Source organism: Gigantopelta aegis, chromosome 5 (genome assembly GCF_016097555.1).
Source record: "Gigantopelta aegis isolate Gae_Host chromosome 5, Gae_host_genome, whole genome shotgun sequence".
NCBI classification, from domain to species: domain Eukaryota; kingdom Metazoa; phylum Mollusca; class Gastropoda; order Neomphalida; family Peltospiridae; genus Gigantopelta; species Gigantopelta aegis.
The window spans coordinates 5,023,036-5,043,035 of NC_054703.1; the positions used below are offsets into that span (position 1 = coordinate 5,023,036).

General features: G+C 43.2%; 1 protein-coding gene across 1 annotated transcript in view; it reads right to left on the reverse strand.

Annotated features, from left to right (window-relative positions):
* Nucleotides 1-11,444: 11,444 nt before the first annotated feature.
* LOC121373412 (zinc finger protein 708-like) overlaps nucleotides 11,445-20,000 on the reverse strand; it is a 13,952-nt gene continuing 5,396 nt past the window's right edge. Inside the window, exon 2 of the mRNA XM_041500057.1 lies at nucleotides 11,445-13,002. Within this exon, the coding sequence (XP_041355991.1) occupies nucleotides 11,776-12,870 (1,095 nt within the window). The 5' untranslated portion in view covers nucleotides 12,871-13,002 and the 3' untranslated portion in view covers nucleotides 11,445-11,775. The remainder of the gene's footprint in view (nucleotides 13,003-20,000) is intronic.

A 20,000-nucleotide genomic window follows, 5' to 3' on the forward strand; every position in this document is an offset into this window, starting at 1 on the left:
ATCGCAAAATGTTATACAAATATCGTGGTTTGAGAGTTAAATAAACATGCTCTTGATAACACAATAGTCTTAGCTTGTGAATATTCGGAATACCTTTGAGTTGCGATTGAGTTCCAAATTCCCCACTCGGAACATCTCGGCTGACATAAATAACATAAATAATCCACTTGTTTGATGATGAAAACGCACACCCACCTCCAAGCTAAATGTTTTTAAATTGCATCATTTTATCCACATTTGAGTGTAGTTGTTATTTAACAGTTTTATTACTTTTTCCATATTTAATACTGAACAGAATACAACAAAGACTTTTACCTCAACCCCCACCTCTGTAAACTGGATACCCATGGTCCATGGGTTTAGGGTACTGTTTAGAGGAGATTCACTGCATCATGTAAACTTGTTTGTACTAGTATATGTAACAGTACATGATTAATAAAGGACAACAGTGACATGATTTTAACATTTGGTGACACACATTTTCAGTTATGACAGGAGATTTCGACAAGCACCACCAAACAATTATTTCCAGGCTTTCAGCTAAAGGTGAAAGTTGAAAACCTGTGCTGTGTTGTGAAGGGAATGTGCTCGAGAACAATTTAATTGGTTTTCATAGAATCCTAAATAAAAACAGATTTTTTATGACTCTTTTTTTTAGATAAGCCAAGCTCTACACACTAAATCTATTGACCGCAAGTGACATCTTCTGAATACTATGTATCTCAAACTGCAACAAGAATACCTTCCTGTAATCAAGATCTTCATCTTGGTCAGTGTCTGTGGAAACTGCTTAGCTATTCCTCTGCTGCTACGAAAGAGGAAACTCCCGTCAGCCGTATATCTCGTCCCGCTTTCAGTGGTTGATTGCTTCGACCTGGTCTGTCTGTTCTTCATTCTCGAGAACCCCCTTCCGAATCTCGGCTCCCTGTGCGCTCTCATAGTATCGTCTTCTCTCGAGTCCAGCTTCTGCAAAATGATCGCCTTAATCTCGGAAAGGACTCTGCTCGAATCGTCTGTTTGCAGAGTGGTCAGCGAGCCATGGGATAGAGTGGTTCCTGGAAGATGGATACGAGTGTATACCGCAGTGAGTGTGATTTCCATATGCGCCTGTCTCGTGTACGGCTCACAGAGTCTGGTCCTGGGATACGAAAGCTCTCTGCTTCTGCAGATCATTCTGGTGTTACTACTGCACGTCCTGCCCTTAGCTGGAATGGCGTACCTGGTCGCCAGCATTCAACAGATCCTGAAGAAGACAACATGGGCGACATCAGACTACCCCACACAACACAGTGTTCTCGATAAGGACTGTAAACCCGACATACAGTTCACCAGATATGTTGTCTCCATAGCAGTGGTGTCCTTCGTGACATATCCAATATATTCCACAGTCTTACTGGCTGTTAATACATTTCCAGAATTATGGGTACCTGGAATATTTCTTGTAACATGTTTGACAATTATCGTGCAATGCGGGGCTAATGCAGGTCTGCTATTGATGAACTTGACAACACTTTATCCTTAGATTATTTCCACAGGACAAAGCAAAGGATAACGTTTCCTGGAAACTCGAAATGGTCGATTGATAAATGGAGTTGGAGGTTGGGAGTACGCTTGGGCTTAGCTGGCCTTACTGGCAAAAGAACTCTACTATCGTAAATCCTTGCATAGAAGCTGCCTCGATTAAAAAAGTTAAAAGTTTGTTTTGCTTAACAAAACCACTTTTATATGTACTATTTCACAGATAGGACAGCACAAACCACGGCCTTTGATATACAAGTCGTGGTGCACTGGATGGAAATAGAAATAGCCCAATGGTCCCACTGGCAGGGATCGATCTGGGTGAAGATAAATAACCCAAAGGTTCAATACAGGGCATATTTCATTTCATTTCATTTTCGTGTTTCTCTTCAATTAGGTTTCACGCACGCTGTTCTGGGCACACACCTACTGCTATCACACACCTCAGCTATCTGGGCTGTCTGTCCAGGACTGAGAGTTAGTTGCTAGTGGTTAGTGAGAGAGAAGAGGGTAAAATGGTCTTACACCTACCCACTGAGTTATTAAAACTCGCTCTGGGTGGGAGTTGGTACCAGGCTTATGACAACAACACCGAGGTCGTAGGGTTAGTGTGGAGTTCTATAGCAATGTCACACATGAGATAACAATAGGGTTAGTGTGTGTGTTTAATAGTAACGTCACACATGAGATAACAATAGGGTTAGTGTGTGCTTTACATCAACGTCACGTGTGAGATAACAATAGGGTTAGTGTGTTTTATAGCAACGTCACACGTGAGATAACAATAGTGTTAGTGTGTGTTTTATAGCAACGTCACACATGAGATAACAATAGAGTTAGTGTGTTTTATAACAACGTCACACGTGAGATAACAAATAGGGTTAGTGTGTGTTTTATAGTAACGTCACACATGAAATAACAATAGGGTTAGTGTGTTCTTTATAGTAACATCACACATAAGATAACAATAAGGTTAGTGTGTGTTGTTATACGAACGTCACACATGAGATAACAATAGGGTTAGTGTGTGTTTAATAGTAACGTCACACATGAGATAACAATAGGGTTAGTGTGTGTGTGTTTTATAGTAACGTCACACATAAGATAACAATAGCTTTTTCAGTTGAGTTCAGTTATTTCAGCGAACACTTTCTAAGCTGGAGGACACAGAATAAGGAAATGTATGTAGTGTGTATGCAGTAACGAATTAATATACCCATGCAGGTTTGTCTTTCGTGTTGCTTAGTAGGTGAGCAAGGGTGGGGTGGGGGTGGTAGGAAACTCAATGGTTTCGCCCACCATACATTATTGGTAGGAGTATCCAGTGTGATATCTCATGCACGCTCCTACTACAGAATGGGCTACTCTTTCGGATTCTCTCTCACTAACCACCACTAACAACAACGAACAACTAACCCACTGTCCTGACAGACAGCCCAAATAGCTGAGGTGACATGTGTGCCCAGGACACCACTTCATGGGCTATTATTTTCGATTAGCAGCAAGGGGTCGTTTTTATGCATCATCCCACAGACAGGGTAGTACATACCACAGCCTCTGATATACCAGTCCTGGTGTACTGGTTGGAACGAAAAATAGCCCAGACCGACTGCGCATCGAGCAAGCGCTTTACCACTGGGCTACGTCCCGCCCCACGGACGGACAACGTCCAATCTGATTAAAATTAGCTCTACTGGTCTACCAGTAGATCTAGTAGCATTGCGTGGACTCCCATATCCAAGTGACATTTCATCTATAAATAACACTTTAAATATCGACCAATTACACTTCGCCTTTTATAGCGTTATTCGGGAGCATACAAATTCTAAAAATATCGGGCGAGACTATTTATGCAATAGGCGAACTTTTTTGTCTATTTCAACATTAAAAAACAGGGGAAAAAGTGCAGTAATAAACTCTGGATTGTATACTGGTATAAACAGATTTTATGGCTATACCATCACGTTTTTTGTGGGGGGTTTTCGTCTTGAAACGAATTTTATATTGAAATTAGTTTCCGGCATACTTCGTAATTCACCCGAATCATTTCGTATATCCTCGGCATAATCCCGAATGTTTTCAAATTCTTTTCAATTCACTTACAATGATTTTGCAAGTAAGGTTTTGATTGGTCGAATGAAAGGACAACTGGACATGAGCTCCAAAGGGGTGCTGTTAGATCCACAGGTAATAATAATTAACCAGTGGAGCTAATTTTAATTAGATTGGACAACGCCATACCATAATACGACCCATCATAGACGGGCGTATTAAACGTCCGTGATGCCCACATAATAGAAACTAGAGTGTCCTCTAGCGTTGTTCTATTATATGTTATTGTAACACATAATATATAACGTATAGAAAAACGCTGGAGGAAACTCCAACTAACGCACTAGAAACCTCGTGTTACAGCAGTTTTCGTGAATCGATATCACAGGTGTTTTCAGAAATTATTGTCACATCTGTCTTCTTCAATCAATATCACAATACCAGCTCAGATTAAAATGATTGTCAGAGGAATCGTACCTACGTCTTAAAAACAAATTACTGTCGGAAATAGAATACAAATGATTTGCATTGATTATTTCTTACATATTAAACTGACGAGTAAACATTTTGTAAATATCTCTTTAATGATAGTCTACCTAATTTAGCATTTACTCGCTTTGGCTCTCATTGATGTACAAAGTGGTGTTTACTTCTGAAATTAAAGGGATATTCTGCTGCATTGTAAGATGATTCCGACTAATAAAATATTTCTACGATTAAACTTACATATTAAATATATTTTCTTGTTTAGAATACCAGTGTCTGTATGTTCAATGTGTTTCTGATCGTCTTAATATTTGTAAGAAGCCCAAACTGGATTTTGTTTTCAAATAATTTCGTATGTACGAAAACATTTATTTTAGGAAATAAAATTAAATTTAACCTAGTACAAACATTAGAACGATCAGAAAGACTTTTAATATACAGCCACTGATATATACTCTTCAAAAGAAGAAACGCAAAACCACATTGTCGTAACATTTGGAGAATTGATTTAATTATTGAATGGTGAGTCCGATAATTACCAAATGTTCCCGGATTGTTCACAATTCACTCTAGTCCATTGTGAGTAAGTGATAGGACACACCACCAAGGTCAAGGTCATCTGGAGTCAATACCGGGTGTGGCCTCCGCGTGTGTTGACAACTGCCTGGCACCGCCTGCCCATTGAAGCAACCAGAGTACGGATGACGTCCCGGGGGATGGTGGCCCACTCGGCCTGCAAGGCTGCTGCCAGCTCGGGTAGGGTCTGGGGCTGTGGTTGTCGCTGTCGGAGGCGTCGGTCCAACTCGTCCCATAGATGCTCAATTGGGTTCAAATCCGGTGATATCGATGGCCAAGGAAGGACATTAATGTTGTTGTTCTGTAGGAAAGCCGTCGTGAGACGTGCTGTGTGAGGCCTGGCGTTGTCATGTTGGAACACTGCGTTGGCGTTGGCCATAACTGGAACGATGTGTGGCCGGAGGATCTGGTCAATGTAGCCCTGTGCATTCAGGTTGCCCTGCACGTGGACCAGGTCAGTTCTGCCAGTGTGTGAGATGGCTGCCCACACCATGACACTACCCCCGCCGAATCTGTCCACTTCCTGCACGCAGTTTGCCGCATAACGTTCACCACGACGCCTATACACGCGACATCTTCCATCATGACGTCGGAGCAGAAATCGGGACTCGTCACTGAACCACACTGTCTCCATCGCAGTTGAGGCCATTGTCGATGAATCTGGCACCACTGCAGTCGGAGTCGACGGTGTTGTGGTGTTAAGATGACACCTCGAACTGGACGTCTGGCACGAATTCCTACCTCACGTAGGCGGTTCCGTACGGTCTGGTCGGATATCCTGCGCAAACCTGGTATTGCTGCGGCTGTGGAGGTGGCAGTAGTCAATCGTTCCCGAAGGTGGCGTACCCGGATGTAGCGGTCCTGCCCGGGGGTAGTGACCCGTGGTCGACCGGATCTAGGGAGGTCACGTGTTGATCCATGTTGCTGGTAACGGTCCCACAGTCTGGAGATGGTGCTTGGGGACACATGGAATGCCCTGGCAACGGCCGTTCTGGATTCGCCTGCGTCTAGTCGGCCGATGGCATTGTTTCTCTGCGGTTCACTGAGACGTGGCATGTCCTGGATTGTCAACTGTCGGCCAGATACAGAGGCCAGGCAAGCGAACACCCTGCACTTTTATACTGCCGGTGTTCATGTTGCACGTGCAGACAACGCACGTGCAGTGGTGACATGGTTTGCACGTGGCTGCGTTTTTGCGAATATTCACATTTTGGAACTTTATTGTACAGTAGCTATGTTTTATCGAATGTAACCGTGGGAATGTGTTTGGGACATGCAATGACCTTATATTCACAAAGCATGAACCGGTAGGAAACATAAAATCGGAGTTATAACCCATTTGTACCCTTTTGCGTTTCTTTTTTTGAAGAGTATATTATGCAGGAAAATATATTTGGTATGTAATTATAATCGTTAAAAAGTCTCTGTTAGTCGATAACATCTTAAAAATTGCAGCAAACTCAGAAATGTCCATTTAAAAGAATGATGTCAGTAAACAGGTGATTTATGCACTTTATTGGAACAGACTATAAAACATGTTGGACAACATGCCAATTTGATTGCTGTTACAGTATGTGAGGGCCGTTTCTGATGATGGTTTACCCCTATCCCTCTCCAAAACAAAATATGTGTAGACATTTTTAAGTAACTTTTGAGAACAGCTGTCAAGAACCATTCTGAGTGTGTGGTCTATTATACCGGTATTAAAGGTGCTATTTCCAAGTTGCATAATGACAGCTATTGCAAATCATGCTTTCATTACATTTTGCTTTAACATTTAAAAACTACACCTTTAAAGGGATATACCCTAGTTTTTAAACACTAAGGCATATTTTTTACTATTAGAGCCGTTTTTTGGTAACTGAAATCATACTTTACTTAGATTGTATGGTTTAGATTATCCATCTCCGTACATTCGAAGTGTTTTTGGTCATCCTGGTGTTTTTAATATCACAAAATGCATTTGTCATGTTTTTAAAAACGCACGTGCGTCTGAGAAGTAACAGCCATGGAGTCGATTTTAGTCTGTTTTTAGAGGGTATTTCACCATGCCAAAGTAACAGACTCATGTTTCACTCAGTTGTAACTTTATCCAAATGTGTTACAGGTGTGTAGATTAACTAAACTTAGTGTTAATTTTCACGGGTTGAAACTAGGGTCAGTCCCTTTAATTATATGCCCATGAATGATCACTAGTAGAAAATACTTGTTTACTGGAGAATCTTTATTACAAACAGGAATCAATGAAGGAAATTGTTTATTTAACGACGAACTCAACACATTTTATTCACGGTTATATGGCGTCGGACATAGGGTTAAGGACCATACAGATATTGAGCGAGGAAACCTGCTGTCGCCACTTCATGGGCTACTCTTTTCGGTTAGCAGCAAGGGATCCTTTATATGCACCATTCCACAGACAGGATAGTACATGCCACGGTCTTTGTTACACCAGTTGTGGAACATTGCATGTAACGATAAATAGCCCAATGGGCTAACGGCTAACCTGCAGTCCAGATAGCCGAGCTGTGCGCCAAGGATAGCGTAACTGGTTATACGCATGAAAAATAAATATAAATGAATGAAAGTTTCTTTTGCTTAACGACAATACTAGAGCACATTGATATATTAATCATCGACTCGTAGTCAATGGAGTAAACCCGCTACATTGTTCTTAATGTAGCAAGGGATCTTTTATATGCACTGTTCCACAGAGAGGTCAAACATAGGGTTAAGGACCACATAGATAGAGTAAACCCGCTACATTGTTCTTAATGCAGCAAGGGATCTTTTATATGCACTTTTCCACAGAGAGGTCAAACATAGGGTTAAGGACCACATAGATAGAGGAAACCCGCTACATTGTTCTTAATGCAGCAAGGGATCTTTTATATGCACTGTTCTACAGAGAGGTCAAACATAGGGTTAAGGACCACATAGATAGAGGAAACCCGCTACATTGTTCTTAATGCAGCAAGGGATCTTTTATATGCACTTTTCCACAGAGAGGTCAAACATAGGGTTAAGGACCACACCCGCTACATTGTTCTTAATGCAGCAAGGGATCTTTTATATGCACTGGTCCACAGAGAGGTCAAACATAGGGTTAAGGACCACATAGATAGAGGAAACCCGCTGTCGCCACTTCATGGGCTACTCTTTTCAATTAGCAGCAAGTGTTCTTTTATGTGCACCATACCACAGACAGGATAGTACATACCACGACCTTTGCTATACTAGTCGTGGTGCACTGGCTGGAACGAGATATAGCCGAATGGACCCACCGACGGGGATCGATCCCAGATCGACTGCGCATCAAGCGAACGCTTTACCACTGGCCTACATCCCGCCCTCTAGTACCATAGTTACTGCACATGGTACAACTATAATACATAATGATAAGGCCATACTTTTTCTCTCTTTTGTTTTTTTGGATTAAGGTTGTTTTGGTTTTTTGTAGTTTTTTTGAAGGAGGCAATGACGGATGATCAGGGGCGCATTATGAGGGTTTTCCAGTTGCACGGAACCTCCCCCCTCCCCTGGCAAAAACAACAACAACACAACCCCAACACGTAGATCTAAATTTATGTCCACGTAAAATTTACAATTTCAAATTATAAACATTTAGATATTTTGTTGGCAATTCAGGTATTGTATGCTATGTATGAGAGGAAACTACTATTCACCAGCCCCAAAGGAATATCAAAAGAATAAGCCAAGATTTGTTTAAAAAGATACAAATTCGTGTATCAATATTTCAGAAGAAAACAACAGGTGGTTTCGTTTATTTATTTAACAACGCACTCAGCACATTTTATTTATGGTTATATAGCATCTGATATATGGTTAAGGACCACACAGAAATTGAGAGAGGAAACCCGATGTCGCTACTTCATGGGCTACTCTTTTCGATTAGCAGCAAGGTATCTTTTATATGCACAATCCCACAGATAGGATAATACATACCACGGCCTTTGATATACCAGTTGTGGAGCACGGTTTGGAACGAGAAATAGCCTAATGGGTCCACCGACGGAGATCGATCCTAGATCGACCTCGCATCATGCGAACGCTTTACCATTGGGCTACGTCCCGTCTCTCCGTGTGTAAGAGGATCAAGTGTTGGGCCACAGACAGGGTCGTATATACCACAGCCTTTGATATGCCAGTCGTGGTGCACGGGCTGGAATGAAAAATAGCCCAATGGGCCCACCGACGGGGATCGATCCCAGACCGACCACGCATCGAACCAACGCTTTACTACTGGGCTACGTCCGCTCCGAACGAATAGGGTGAAACATTTTGTGCACGAGTCGCATTTGTAATCCCCACATAGTGTGTCAGCCAGAAAGAACCTTTTGTGCATGAGTCGCATTTGTAATCCCCACATAGTGTTTCAGCCAGAAAGAACGTTTTGTGCATGAGTCGCATTTGTAATCCCCACATAGTGTTTCAGCCAGAAAGAAAGTCTTGTACATGAGTCGCATTTGTAATCCCCACATAGTGTTTCAGCCAGAAAGAAAGTTTTGAGTATTGCGCTATGGAACTGAATGCAACCATAGTCAACTGGGGATATGGGGCCCTCCCACAGAAAGAAATGAGTTACATTTAGGGTTAGGGTTGAGCAAATCATACAATAATGATAAGAGTAATTCATTTTGTCAAATCAGCAAATAAATGTGCGTATGGCGCCATATCCGTTTTACCCTCTGGCAGAAACCCTACCACATATCAGTGTGAACAACCACGTGTATTTTGAAGTAGGATTTACATGTATACTACTCAAAAGAATTTAAGGGTCAGACGATATTTTCGACATTATTTTCTGAATGTCAATTATATTAGCTAGACCATAATGCCACGCATGGTATTGTTCCATTTTGACGAAAGTGGGTCTAAGCAACCCATAAATGAATTAAAATCCACTGTCATTGACACTGTCGACTAGTTTAATGGCGAAAACATGCTTACATTTGCACGTAAATTAGGGCGAAAGCGAAAGGTCTGCAAGTGCCCACAACTTGCTTTTTCACAAAGCGCTTCATTTGCACGCTTTGCACGTGTATTCCATGTTCCCAATGCTGAATTTCCGTATAATTGGAGCTTGCGTTCGTGTACGGTGCACACTCCAAATTCGACAATGGTACGACTTCAACTGACTATCGAAGATCCAGGAAGGGCTATTGCTTGGCTTCAGGATGGCAATACGCAAAGAAATGTTGCTCTGAGACTTGGTGTCAGTCAGAGTGTCGTTGGCCGACTGTGGCAACGGTACCAAGCAACGAATTCTGTTCGAAATCGTCCACGTTCGGGAAGACCCCGAAGCACTACAAATAGAGAGGACCGCTACATCACCAATATGGCTCTACGTCAACGCACAACCACTGCACGCCGATTACGTGACAATCTGCGGACTGCGACTGGAACTCGAGTTTCTGATCAAACCATACGCAATCGTCTGAGAGCCAATAATCTACGCTGCCGTCGCCAGGCTGTTCGACCACCACTCCTACCACGTCACAGAACGGCCAGACGTCACTGGTGCACGCTTCATCTGCGGTGGCAACGTGTTCAGTGGGGTCGAGTGATGTTCACTGACGAGTCCAGGTTTAGTCTCCAGTTCAACGACGGTCGGGTTCGTGTCTACAGACGTCCTGGGGAGCGCTTCGCTGACGTTAACGTTAGACAACGTCACCGGTTCGGTGGTGGCAGCGTCATGGTGTGGGGCGGCATCTCTATCCACCACAGGACCCCCCTCTATGTGGTGGATGGCAATCTGAATGGAATCCGCTATCTGAATGAGATTATCCGGCCGTTGGTTCTCCCAGGCCTTCAGCAGATTGGCGGCGGGGCAGTTCTGCAGGATGACAATGCCAGACCCCACCGCGCCAGGGTGGTAACGGACTTTCTCAGACAACAAGGTATCGCCAGGATGGATTGGCCAGCATATTCGCCTGACTTGGCCCCAATAGAGACGCCTGGTATGAATTAGGCAGGAGAGTTCGGAATAACCATGCCCCTCCGGCCAACCTTCATGATCTGGGTCAACTTCTTATGGCAGAGTGGCAGGCCATTCCCCAAGAGTTCTTCAGACGTCTGATCAACAGCATGAGGCAACGATGTGTCGAGTGTATTCGCGCCAGGGGTGGATTCACACACTATTAAACGAATGTTCTAATGTGTAAAATCCATGTTTGACAACCTTCAACTTTGACAGCATGTCATGTGACTTTCTTGTATACAGTGACGTTTATTTGTGGTTTTTTGTAAATATGGAACAATAAATAAAAAAATTGGTGTAGTTTACATCATCAATCTAATTCACTCTGAAACTTATTTGGTTATAAATTTTTGACCCTTAAATTCTTTTGAGTAGTATATATATATACATTGTGAGTGTATGTGTGTATATATGCATATATCGCATTTGAAAGAGTTAACACCATAAAATGCTATGTGAAGTGGATACTGCGAGAAAAAAAAAATGTCTGCACATACATTACATTTGAAAAGGTTAACAATAAAGTGGGAAAGGGTTAATACAATGTTTTGTTTGTTTTTGTCCTTTCATGTTCGTTCTGGGAGAAACACTTTCCACACATCTGTTTATCGAGATAGAATTTTGTGAGAAATGTTTTTTTTTTAAAACACATCACGATCAAAATACTTACGGTAGTACTAAACCAAATAACTTCTGACTGGGTCAAGGTTCGAGGTACACCCAACTTTTGATAGAGAGGTTAACGCCATAAATCCTGTGATTGGTGATAAATATGAATGTGCTGGTTGTAAAAAAAAAAAAAAGTTTCATCTGGGCAAAAAATGTATGCAATTTTATTTCATCTAGTACTACTGATATATGTTACTACTGTCGTCTATGGGATTTGTGAACCCCCGTATGTTCTCTCATATTGTCGTGCTGGGAGAACTGTTTGTCACACACTTCACATTTAAAAGACTAACACCAGTGTGAACCAACATATGGTTTTCTTTTAAAGTTGCACTTTAGCGAGAAACATTTTGCACAGACCTCGCACTGAAAGGACTTAACACCGGTGTGAACCAGCAGTGTGAACCAACATATGTTTTTTTAAGTTGCACTTTAGCAAGAAACGTTTTGCACAGACCTCGCACTGAAAGGACTTAACACCGGTGTGAACTAGCAGTGTGAACCAACATATGTTTTTTTAAGTTGCACTTTAGCGAGAAACATTTTGCACAGACCTCGCACTGAAAGGACTTAACGCCGGTGTGCACGAGCATGTGTTCCCTCAAATGGGAGGCCAGAGAGAAACGCTTCAGACACTCCTCACATTCGAAATCCTTGATGTCGGTGTGAACCAACATACTGTGTTTCTTCAAATCAGCACGTCTGTAGAAACACTTTGCACAGATTTCACATTCGAAAGGTTTAACGTCAGTGTGTATGATCATGTGTTTCGTCAGTTGAGAACCGAGTAAGAAACATTTTGCACACACCTCACATTTGAAATTCTTAACTCCAGCGTGAACTAACATATGTGTCTTCAGGTCACCGCTCCTATAGAACGATTTTGCACAGCTCTCACATTCAAAGGGTCTAACGCCAGTGTGAATGACCATATGTTTCTTCAGTTGGGAACCGAACAGGAAACATTTTGCACATACTTCACATTTGAAATCCTTAACATCAGCATGAGTGATCATAATATGTTTCGTCAAGTGACCTCTCCTATGGAAACGTTCAGCACAGATATCACATTGGAAAGGCTTAGCTCCAGCGTGAATCAACACATGTCTTTTCAATTGGGAACAGAGTAAGAAACATTTTGCACACCCCTCACATTTGAAATTCTTAACTCCAGCGTGAATCAACATATGCTGTTTCAAGCTGGAATGCCGAGAGAAAGATTTTTCACATATGACGCATTTGAAAGGTTTGACGCCAGTGTGAGTCAGCCTGTGATGTTTCAAGTTTGAAAAGTCATAGAAACATTTTGTACACTCTTCGCATTTGAAATTCTTAACACCGCTGTGAATCAACATATGGGTTCGCAGGCTGGAATTCTGAGAGAAACATTTTGCACACAACTCACACTTAAATGGTCGTTCACCAGTGTGTATCCTCATGTGTTCCTTAATCTTACACTTGTTAGAGAAACACTTCAAGCACATCCCGCATTGGAAAGGTTTCTCACCAGAATGCATCTTGTTATGTATTTGCAGATCAGAATTGGTTTTCCAATCCATTTTAGACATATTAGTTTCACGACGTTTTGAACTGCATAATTTATATCACAATGTCTTGTTTCTCCAAATCTCCTAGAAACCAGGCTGGGATGGATGTACATTTGCTGATGTATCTCCAAAGTTGCACGGTGAACAGACGTTCTGAAACGGAACCAGCAAATGGATAAATGAAACAGAACCAAAGACTTAAGAACATACCAAGTCTGTCTGTCTGTCTGTCTCTCTCTCTCTCTCTCTCTCTCTCTCTCTCTCTCTCTCTCTCTCTCTCTCTCTCTCTCTCTCTCTCTCTCTCTCTCTCTCCCCCACCTCTCTCTCTCTCTCTCTGTCTCTCTCTCTGTCTCTCTCTCTCTCTCTCTCTCTCTCTCTCTCTCTCCCCCACCCCACCTCTCTCTCTCTCTCTCTCTCTCTCTGTGTCTCTCTCTCTCTCTCTCTCTCTCTCTCTCTCTCTCTCTCTCTCTCTCTCTCTCTCTCTCTCTCTCTCTCTCTCTCTCTCTCTCTCTCTGAACAGAAGTAGGGTGAAGAGAAATACTGAAACAGATACAGTTAACAGACAAATACAAGCCTAGGGGACCGGGTTGGGGAGGGGTTGCAAATTCTCAAATTAAGACCAAACCGTTGGACATATTTGGGCAAAATATACTAACCCTAAGACCTCCTTCCCGCAACATGAGTTGTAATGCAAATAAAAGTGCGTAGTGATACATTTGCAACCATGTATAGCTGTTTGATAGTAATGTAAACAAATAAATTTTGTTATCCAGATTCGGGCATTATCGTTGAATAGTAAGAAAGTATTGAATTGTGTCCATCGTGTTTGCATTTATAACACGTCGTAAAGACCAGTACGTTTAAACACGATGCCTATGGACTTAAACGGTTATAAGAGTAAATTGTTAACCTTCGCCTACAAACATGGAGTGCATGACACCCTTTTTATAGAATGACCAAAGTTTAACGACACTACTAAAGTGCATTGATTTATTAATCATCGGCTATGTAAGGACATGACTTATTTAACGACGCACTCAACACATTTACGGTTATATGACGTCGGACATATAGTTAAGGACCACACAGATATTGATAGAGGAAACCCGATGTCGCCACTTCATTGGCTACTCTTTTCGATTAGCAGCAAGGGATATTTTATATGCACCATCCCACAAACAGGATAGTAAGATGGAAAGAGAAATAGCCCGATGGGACCATCGACGGGGATCGATCCTAGACCGACCGTACATCAAGCAAACGCTTTATCACTGGGCTAAGTCCCTCCCCATGGTACCTATAGTAACGCCCCTGGTTACCAGAGTAAATTATTAACCATCTTCGCCTATAAACATGGGGTGCATGACACCTTTTTATAGAATGACCAACGTTTAACGAAACCACTAAAGCACATTGATTTATTAATCATCGGCTATTGATGTCAAACAGTTGGCAATTTTTTACATATAGTCTGAATGTCAATTTATGCTCTGACTGCCGACCTCATGCGAAACTGAAATTAGTATTTGTTTTATTAGGTAAAATAAAAAGTGCTGACCAAACACGCACTAAAATTTAATATGAACCTTTTTAAAATCATAATGAATTGACTGAAAAAGTAGAATTGGGTTTGAACAGAATTGGAACTGGGCAAGTCGGTAGTGAAGTATAAATCTAGCTTCAGAGAAGAAACCCGCTACATTTTCCCATAAGTAACAATCACTTTGTTATATGCATCATCCAACAGAAAGGATAGCGCATACCATGGTCTTGATATATACCAGTCGTGGTGCACTGGCTGGAACGAGAAATAGCCAAATGGGGCCATCAATGAGAATATATCCTAGACTGATCGCGCATCAGACGACCTACGTCCCGCCCCTAGAATGACCAAATTAACAAATTTGTTTCTCTATGTGCCAAGAGTTGGCATTTATGGAAGATGAGAAGATGGTGTTAAGTTAAGTTCCCTTAAGGCCTCTGTGGGTTCAGAACGACCACATTCGCATTCTTCACGGGCACCCCATTAGATCCGCCACTGTTTAAAACACTTCCATAAACAAAATATCTAAACAGGTGCTTACAAACTTAAACGTTCTGCAGAGAGTCATAAATTACTGTTATTTTACATTATTATTCATTATCAGGTTTTTTCCTAAAATAAATATTGTGCTGCCATTTTTCTTAGTTTAGGTACACTGTGCACCTAGCTTAAGATAAAGTTCGTTTTGTTTAACACCACCACTAGAACACATTTTTCTTAGTTTAGGTGCACTGTGCACCTAGCTTAAGATAAAGTTCGTTTTCTTTAACACCACCACTAGAACACATTGTTCTTAGTTTAGGTACACTGTGCACCTAGCTTAAGATAAAGTTCGTTTTGTTTAACACCACCACTAGAACACATTGATTTATTAATCATCGTATATTAGATGTCAAACATTTGGGTTTTTTTTTACATATATTACCCCCCCCCCCCCCCCCCCCACATTAGTCACAAGGTAGTTTTAATATGCACAATCCCACAGACAGGATAGTACATTATGTCATACATCGACCTTTGATATGCCAGTCGTGGTGCACGGGCTGGAACGATAAATAGTCCAATGGGTCCACCAACAGGGATCAATCCCAGACCGAACACGCTTTACCACCGAGTACATCCCGCACCTAGCTTACGATACTCCTTTAAGAACTACCACCGAGCTACATCCCGCACCTAGCTTAAGATACTCCTTTAAGAACTACCACAGAGCTACATCCCGCACCTAGCTTAAGATACTCCTTTAAGAACTACCACAGAGCTACATCCCGCACCTAGCTTACGATACTCCTTTAAGAACTACCACAGAGCTACATCCCGCACCTAGCTTACGATACTCCTTTAAGAACTACCACCGAGCTACATCCCGCACCTAGCTTAAGATACTCCTTTAAGAACTACCACCGAGCTACATCCCGCACCTAGCTTACGATACTCCTTTAAGAACTACCACCGAGCTACATCCCGCACCTAGCTTAAGATACTCCTTTAAGAACTACCACCGAGCTACATCCCGCACCTAGCTTAATACTCCCACTACATCCCGCACCTAGCTACATCCCGCACCTAGCTTACGATACTCCTTTAAGAACTACCACAGAGCTACATCCCGCACCTAGCTTACGATACTCCTTTAAGAACTACCACAGAGCTACATCCCGCACCTAGCTTACGATACTCCTTTAAGAACTACCACAGAGCTACATCCCGCACCTAGCTTAAGATACTCCTTTAAGAACTACCACCGAGCTACATCCCGCACCTAGCTTAAGATACTCCTTTAAGAACTACCACCGAGCTACATCCCGCACCTAGCTTACGATACTCCTTTAAGAACTACCACCGAGCTACATCCCGCACCTAGCTTACGATACTCCTTTAAGAACTACCACCGAGCTACATCCCGCACCTAGCTTACGATACTCCTTTAAGAACTACCACAGAGCTACATCCCGCACCTAGCTTAAGATACTCCTTTAAGAACTACCACAGAGCTACATCCCGCACCTAGCTACATCCCCCTAGCTTAAGAACTACCACCGAGCTACATCCCGCACCTAGCTTACGATACTCCTTTAAGAACTACCACCGAGCTACATCCCGCACCTAGCTTACGATACTCCTTTAAGAACTACCACCGAGCTACATCCCGCACCTAGCTTACGATACTCCTTTAAGAACTACCACCGAGCTACATCCCGCACCTAGCTTAAGAACTACCACAGATACTCCTTTAAGAACTACCACAGAGCTACATCCCGCACCTAGCTTACGATACTCCTTTAAGAACTACCACAGAGCTACATCCCGCACCTAGCTTACGATACTCCTTTAAGAACTACCACAGAGCTACATCCCGCACCTAGCTTAAGATACTCCTTTAAGAACTACCACAGAGCTACATCCCGCACCTAGCTTACGATACTCCTAGCTACATCCCGCACCTAGCTTACGATACTCCTTTAAGAACTACCACCGAGCTACATCCCGCACCTAGCTTAAGATACTCCTTTAAGAACTACCACCGAGCTACATCCCGCACCTAGCTTACGATACTCCTTTAAGAACTACCACCGAGCTACATCCCGCACCTAGCTTACGATACTCCTTTAAGAACTACCACCGAGCTACATCCCGCACCTAGCTTACGATACTCCTTTAAGAACTACCACAGAGCTACATCCCGCACCTAGCTTAAGATACTCCTTTAAGAACTACCACCGAGCTACATCCCGCACCTAGCTTACGATACTCCTTTAAGAACTACCACAGAGCTACATCCCGCACCTAGCTTAAGATACTCCTTTAAGAACTACCACCGAGCTACATCCCGCACCTAGCTTACGATACTCCTTTAAGAACTACCACAGAGCTACATCCCGCACCTAGCTTACGATACTCCTTTAAGAACTACCACACAGAGCTACATCCCGCACCTAGCTTAAGATACTCCTTTAAGAACTACCACCGAGCTACATCCCGCACCTAGCTTACGATACTCCTTTAAGAACTACCACCGAGCTACATCCCGCACCTAGCTTACGATACTCCTTTAAGAACTACCACCGAGCTACATCCCGCACCTAGCTTACGATACTCCTTTAAGAACTACCACAGAGCTACATCCCGCACCTAGCTTAAGATACTCCTTTAAGAACTACCACCGAGCTACATCCCGCACCTAGCTTACGATACTCCTTTAAGAACTACCACCGAGCTACATCCCGCACCTAGCTTACGATACTCCTTTAAGAACTACCACCGAGCTACATCCCGCACCTAGCTTACGATACTCCTTTAAGAACTACCACAGAGCTACATCCCGCACCTAGCTTACGATACTCCTTTAAGAACTACCACCGAGCTACATCCCGCACCTAGCTTACGAGATACTCCTTTAAGAACTACCACCGAGCTACATCCCGCACCTAGCTTAAGATACTCCTTTAAGAACTACCACCGAGCTACATCCCGCACCTAGCTTACGATACTCCTTTAAGAACTACCACAGAGCTACATCCCGCACACCTAGCTTACGATACTCCTTTAAGAACTACCACCGAGCTACATCCCGCACCTAGCTTACGATACTCCTTTAAGAACTACCACCGAGCTACATCCCGCACCTAGCTTAAGATACTCCTTTAAGAACCCACCGAGCTACATCCCGCACTAGCTTACGATACTCCTTTAAGAACTACCACCACCGAGCTACATCCCGCACCTAGCTTACGATACTCCTTTAAGAACTACCACCGAGCTACATCCCGCACCTAGCTTAAGATACTCCTTTAAGAACTACCACCTAGAGCTACATCCCGCACCTAGCTTACGATACTCCTTAAGAACTACCACAGAGCTACCTAGCTTATCCCGCACCGCACTAGCTTACGATACTCCTTTAAGAACTACCACCGAGCTACATCCCGCACCTAGCTTACGATACTCCTTTAAGAACTACCACCGAGCTACATCCCGCACCTAGCTTACGATACTCCTTTAAGAACTACCACCGAGCTACATCCCGCACCTAGCTTAAGATACTCCTTTAAGAACTACCACCGAGCTACATCCCGCACCTAGCTTACGATACTCCTTTAAGAACTACCACCGAGCTACATCCCGCACCTAGATTACTACTCCTTTAAGAACTACCACCGAGCTACATCCCGCACCTAGCTTAAGATACTCCTTTAAGAACTACCACACCGAGCTACATCCCGCACCTAGCTTACGATACTCCTTTAAGAACTACCACCGAGCTACATCCCGCACCTAGCTTACATACCCTTTAAGAACACCACCGAGCTACATCCCGCACCTAGCTTACGATACTCCTTTAAGAACTACCACCGAGCTACATCCCGCACCTAGCTTAAGATACTCCTTTAAGAACTACCACAGAGCTACATCCCGCACCTAGCTTAAGATACTCCTTTAAGAACTACCACCGAGCTACATCCCGCACCTAGCTTACGATACTCCTTTAAGAACTACCACCGAGCTACATCCCGCACCTAGCTTACGATACTCCTTTAAGAACTACCACCGAGCTACATCCCGCACCTAGCTTAATACTCCTTTAAGAACTACCACAGAGCTACATCCCGCACCTAGCTTAAGATACTCCTTTAAGAACTACCACCGAGCTACATCCCGCACCTAGCTTACGATACTCCTTTAAGAGCTACATCCCGCACCTAGCTTAAGATACTCCTTTAAGAACTACCACCGAGCTACATCCCGCACCTAGCTTACTCCTTTAAGAACTACCACCGAGCTACATCCCGCACCTAGCTTAAGATACTCCTTTAAGAACTACCACCGAGCTACATCCCGCACCTAGCTTACGATACTCCTTTAAGAACTACCACCGAGCTACATCCCGCACCTAGCTTACGATACTCCTTTAAGAACTACCACCGAGCTACATCCCGCACCTAGCTTAAGATACTCCTTTAAGAACTACCACCGAGCTACATCCCGCACCTAGCTTAGCTCCTTTAAGAACTACCACACTACATCCCGCACCTAGCTTAAGATACTCCTTTAAGAACTACCACCGAGCTACATCCCGCACCTAGCTTAAGATACTCCTTTAAGAACTACCACCGAGCTACATCCCGCACCTAGCTTAAGATACTCCTTTAAGAACTACCACCGAGCTACATCCCGCACCTAGCTTACGATACTCCTTTAAGAACTACCACCGAGCTACATCCCGCACCTAGCTACATCCCGCACCTAGCTTAAGATACTCCTCTAAGAACTACCACCGAGCTACATCCCGCACCTAGCTTACGATACTCCTTTAAGAACTACCACCGAGCTACATCCCGCACCTAGCTTAAGATACTCCTCTAATAACTACCACCGAGCTACATCCCGCACCTAGCTTAAGATACTCCTTTAAGATAAAGAACTACCACCGAGCTACATCCCGCACCTAGCTTACGATACTCCTTTAAGAACTACCACCGAGCTACATCCCGCACCTAGCTTACGATACTCCTTTAAGAACTACCACAGAGCTACATCCCGCACCTAGCTTACGATACTCCTTTAAGAACTACCACAGAGCTACATCCCGCACCTAGCTTAAGATACT